This window comes from Fukomys damarensis, unplaced genomic scaffold (genome assembly GCF_012274545.1).
Source record: "Fukomys damarensis isolate Sample0158 unplaced genomic scaffold, DMR_v1.0_HiC HiC_scaffold_13, whole genome shotgun sequence".
NCBI classification, from domain to species: domain Eukaryota; kingdom Metazoa; phylum Chordata; class Mammalia; order Rodentia; family Bathyergidae; genus Fukomys; species Fukomys damarensis.
Window position 1 is genome coordinate 23948200 of NW_022900925.1, and position 3478 is coordinate 23951677.

At 43.5% G+C, this 3478-nt stretch overlaps 1 protein-coding gene across 2 annotated transcripts in view; it reads right to left on the minus strand.

The window, feature by feature from the left end:
• Nucleotides 1-2906: 2906 nt before the first annotated feature.
• The window catches only part of Lhx1 (LIM homeobox 1), a 5714-nt gene continuing 5142 nt past the window's right edge, over nucleotides 2907-3478 (minus strand). For both annotated transcript variants that reach the window (XM_010626795.3, XM_010626794.3), the window contains exon 6: nucleotides 2907-3478. In XM_010626795.3, the coding sequence (XP_010625097.1) occupies nucleotides 3264-3478 (215 nt within the window). In that variant the 3' untranslated portion in view covers nucleotides 2907-3263.

The following is a 3478-nucleotide window of genomic DNA, read 5'->3' on the forward strand; positions in this document are numbered from 1 at the left end:
CCCCCCCCCCCCCCCCCCCCCCCCCCGTGCAGAGCAGCTGGCTGGGTGAGCTTTCACTCTCTCGCCCTCACAGATGGCCGCTCTGCCTTGGAACCCCCAGCACAGGTGGCGGGAGGCATAGAGGTGGTGACTTTAAGATGGCCTCGAGGATGAACTAAGCTGCCAGGCTGGGTGGGAGAGCCGGAGAGGAGCTGCCCTTCTGGGTGACTACTGTGGCGCTGCCCTGTGGCCAGCGCATCTCTAGGCGGAGCCACCGGCCAAAGGTGCCTCGCTTCCCTGAACCTCGGGTGTAGGTGGACAGCTCGGTATTGCCTAGCGAGAAGGGAATCAGTGCCTGCCGCTTCTAGATCTCTCCATCCTGAGCCTCCAATTTAGACTGCTGAGCATCACCACCTGTTCGGTATCAACCAGGTTCCATGATATCGTGCCAAGGGGCAAGACTGTGTCACACCACCGAGTTTGAATTGAACACACACCGCTTGTCTAACTCTAAAACGTTTATCAAATACCCTAACGCCACAAGAAAGCTGCTAAATAATTCAGCCATCTATGATAAGAAAATGCAGCTTCTCAAAGAGCATAAGTTCAGTTAAATGAATGTCTTTAAGGAGGAGGGGGTAGAGTAAGGGCTGTAATGAATATGTTAGCTATGATTTAATGTATATAAATGCAAAAGGGACAAAACAATCCGGTGATCGAATATAAAGCAGTTAAAAGAAAATGTGCTACGTGTAGAAGCTAGGAGTTTCAGAAGTCTCCTTTGTATTTCATAAATTTTTATTTCTGAAAGAACACTACCAGATTCCTCCCTGATAGCCCCCCTCATTAGATAAGCCGTCATTGTGATGCAGAGAAAAACTGCTTAATTTAAAGCTTTCTCTACAAGATAAAATTCGCTGTCTTAACAAACTAGGAAAACAGTACTGGAAATTACATACTACATAATGTAAAACTTTTGATTTTTTTCAAAATTAGGAAATAAATAATCCAGTTTGAAATGTAGGTGATACGGAAAAGAAAAAACTTCTGAAAATCTAATAGCATTTGATATTAAACCACAAATACACCCACACATGAGAATTTCACACCAGATAAAATATTCAAATTCCTTCCATTTCTAATGAAAGCTTGGAAGGGATTGAACTACTTTGCAGAACCCATTGGCCAACTCCCAGTTGAAATTTGATTTCTATATTAGTTATTTTTGTTCTTCTTTCAGAAAACTTAATATGCATCTCATGCCAAGCAAAAATAGTTTTCCTTTTGGGGAACTTCAAATGTAATACTATAAAATAACAACTCATATCAGTTCTGTGAAAAGGATTAAAGTATTTCATTTCTAGTTTACTGTACGTTCATTTTATGTTATCTTTCAAACCACCGAATTAGAAAGCAGGATTATCTATGGAAAATGAATTGAAACTGAAAAGGACCACCACTAACTATATATTTACAAGCATGACTTTCACAAGCCTGGTTTTGCATATGTAGGGAGAATGCTTTGGATCTCATCTTTAATCACAGACCAGAACTATTCATTTTTAGCCATGGATTTGATTTCTATTTCAAATTCTGTGTTAACTTATCAGCAAATACCTCTTCAACTGTATCAGTTAAATCCACAGAATCCAGATCTGTATTTAATGACAGCAGGAAGCCACAGAGAAAAGCTTGCCTGGTATTAGCAAAGGGGCTTCAGCCATAGCCCAGGCAAAAACAGATACATCATCCCAATTCTGGCTGTCTTCCTCCTGGCTTCTGAGGGCCTCATTCTGCACCCCATCAAGAGTCCTCTCTAATTGTCGCAAACATCAAATACCACACCAATTATCTAAACATCAGATTTTCTATTTTTATTAAAAACTCACAAATTTATTCAACATGTTTTCTTTCATACAGTGAATGGTCTAATATGCACTGGAGGTCACACAAGCTTAGGTTTATTAGAACAATAGAAGACATATGAGAAATTTAATATATAAAGAAAAAAGTAGCAGCTGCTGACTGCATATTTGACCATAAAATTTAAATATTTTGGATTTTTATTTTAAAGACACAAAAATAAAACCTGTGTGGGTCTATATAAGTCATATTAACAATTCCATGAATGTTCAACAGGACTAAAAATTAGCAAAGATGTCTTGTTTTAAACCTTTAACACTTTTTTTTTAAAACACTTTCTCAGGTTGCTGGTGCCTGGCACCTTTACAGTATTTGTGCTATAATTATTCTATTTGGCAACTGTCTGAATATCATGTTTTCTCTTTGCCTCGTGTAAACAACACCTTTTTACATACTAGCACAGTGAGCCGCAAGCCCTGCAAGTCTCTCAGAACATCTACAGGAAAAGAAAAGGAATAATTTTGGTTGATTGCTCAAAACATTTTGTTTTTGAACAAGAGGTTTCAAAACAGGATATCTTAGTAAAACACTGAACTCCTGAATTTAACATTATACGTAAACAGTTGACTGTTTTTAGTTCAATAGTCTTTTGTTTTTTAACTTTTGTGTGTGAAGGTAGAATACTTTTCTTGTACAGCTGATGTTCAAGTCATTTTTTACTGAAAGGTCTGGCTGGAGACCATCAATTGTGTGGTGTGTGTGTGTGTGTGTGTGTGTGTGTGTGTGTGTGTGTGTGTGTGTGTGTGTGTGTGTGTACAGCTTTGTGAAGGTAGAAGAGTTGATACTGAGGGCTTTACATTTAGAATTTTGCAATTTTGGCAAAACCAAAAACCAAAAACCCAGATAGACAAAAAATATATAGTCCCACCTGATGCACAGCAGGGTTGGTGTTTCTGAAGTTATGAGTTTGTTGTCGCTGTCGCCGACCTCTGAGACAACACTAATAAAAGAATATCTCAGAGCCAGAACCCGCCCGGCCGGCCCGGAGCGTGCGCCAAGCGCTGTGCGCGCTCGCCCGCGGCTGTCTCAAGGTCATTCTGCCGCCCGCCGTTGGGCGCACAGGTCCGCGGGGTCTGTCCAACGATCGGGGTCCAGGTGGGAGGTGGGGAAAGCTCTGTATTTCCCCTTCGCGAACCCCAGTTCTGCACCTCGCCAGCCAGGGTGTAGATCCCAGTCCGACCTCGAGGCGGATTTGGATCCTACTTTGTGTCCCCTTTCACGTCCGGTTTCCCAGACCGCGAACGGTCCCCGAGGCTGGAGGAAGTGGGGCAGGAGGCCCGCTTGTTTTTTTTTCCCCTTCTTTCTTAAATAAAAGTTCATTTCTGTACAATCACGAACACCGCGGACCGTGCGGGACCCCGCTACCACACGGCCGCCTCGTTCATTTCGGGGGGATGGGACAGGTGGTTCCCGTAGCTCGCCCCGCCGTTTACCGACAGCGAAGAGAAGGGCGGGCTCGGCCCGAAGACCTCAGCCGACATGGAGTGCAGAGGCCCGGGCAGGCTGGGCTCGGGGCTGGGAGAGTCCCCTGGGGGGTGCGCCAGGATGTCGGTGAACCGCTGCGCCTCGCTGGATG